General features: G+C 66.1%; 1 protein-coding gene across 1 annotated transcript; it reads right to left on the reverse strand.

Annotated features, from left to right (window-relative positions):
* Positions 1–6: 6 nt before the first annotated feature.
* LOC113212348 (galactokinase-like) lies at positions 7–1,012 on the reverse strand. Its single transcript, XM_052277069.1, has 4 exons — positions 792–1,012; positions 598–727; positions 394–519; positions 7–320 (listed from the first exon to the last, which is right to left on the reverse strand). The coding sequence occupies exons 1-4, from the start codon at positions 970–972 to the stop codon at positions 104–106; spliced, it is 654 nt and encodes a 217-aa protein (XP_052133029.1). The 5' UTR covers positions 973–1,012; the 3' UTR covers positions 7–103.
* Between the last annotated feature and the right edge of the window lie 56 nt (positions 1,013–1,068).

The raw sequence follows: 1,068 nt of genomic DNA on the forward strand, positions 1-1,068 counted from the left end.
CCGCTCCGCACGCGCGCCTGCGTTGCGGGTCGGCCTACCCACGGTCTGCGGGCGCTGAGGTAGGCACCACCGCTCCGCACGCGCGCCTGCGTTGTGGGTTGGCCTACCACCAACTTGCGAGCTCAAAGAGGAACTTACCCTGCAGGTCGGCCACGGTGGCATCGCGAAGGGACTTCTTCCCCAGGGCCTGGGCGGCCTGCTCGCACTGCCGGCGTCGGGTGGGGTACTCGCTGCCCGACAGCTCGTGCTTGACGTTGGAGTTGGTGACCAGCACCACCAGTTCGGGGTCCTCCAGCGGCACCAGCCGCGACTCGAGGGACCTGCCGACAGGCCGCAGCAGTTTGTGAAATGCCCCGCCCCACTGCCCTCGACGGGGACCACGCTCCGACTCACCGACAGTCGATGAGCAGCGCGTTGCCCTGCTTGCCCATGACGGAGATGAACTGGTCCATGATGCCGCACGGCATGCCGGCGAACTCGTGCTCCGCCTTCTGGCACACTAGGGCCTTATCAGCCAACCTGCGAATAAGATGCGGATCATGTACCACCACCACCTTCACCTCAAAGACGGGGCGACTCCCAGCGAGCGGTTCCTACCTCTGGCAGCCGCGGCCGGTGAGCGCCTCCAGGAAGGTGAAGGTGGCCACCTCCAGGGAGGCGCTGCTCGAGAGACCCCCGCCCAGCGGCACGCTGGAGATGACGACGGCGTCGAACCCGGGGCAACCTCCTGTCAAAGTCCCATAGAAAGTTCTAGTGGCTGCCGTCTCGCCGTCCGTCACGCACCTGTATACCTGGGAAGTGGGCGAGGACGCCCTTGACGTAGTTGGCCCACTTGGGCGCCCCGGGCTTGAGGGGCGCGGCCAGGGACGGCACCGGGAAGGAGGTGCGCTTCGGCCCGTCGGTGTCCGGGCTGTCGGTGCAGAGCGTGATCGTGTCCGAGCCGCTGCGCCGCCCGATCACCAGCGTCACCATGGGCAGCGCCTGCGAGTAAAAGCCGTTTCAAAAGTTTGAAAACCATTTTCTGGCCCCGACCTTTCTCAAGACAACAGTTGGGCGCTTAGGGGCGGG

Source organism: Frankliniella occidentalis, unplaced genomic scaffold (assembly GCF_000697945.3).
Source record: "Frankliniella occidentalis isolate FOCC.00 unplaced genomic scaffold, Focc_3.1 Scaffold5635, whole genome shotgun sequence".
Lineage (NCBI taxonomy): Eukaryota > Metazoa > Arthropoda > Insecta > Thysanoptera > Thripidae > Frankliniella > Frankliniella occidentalis.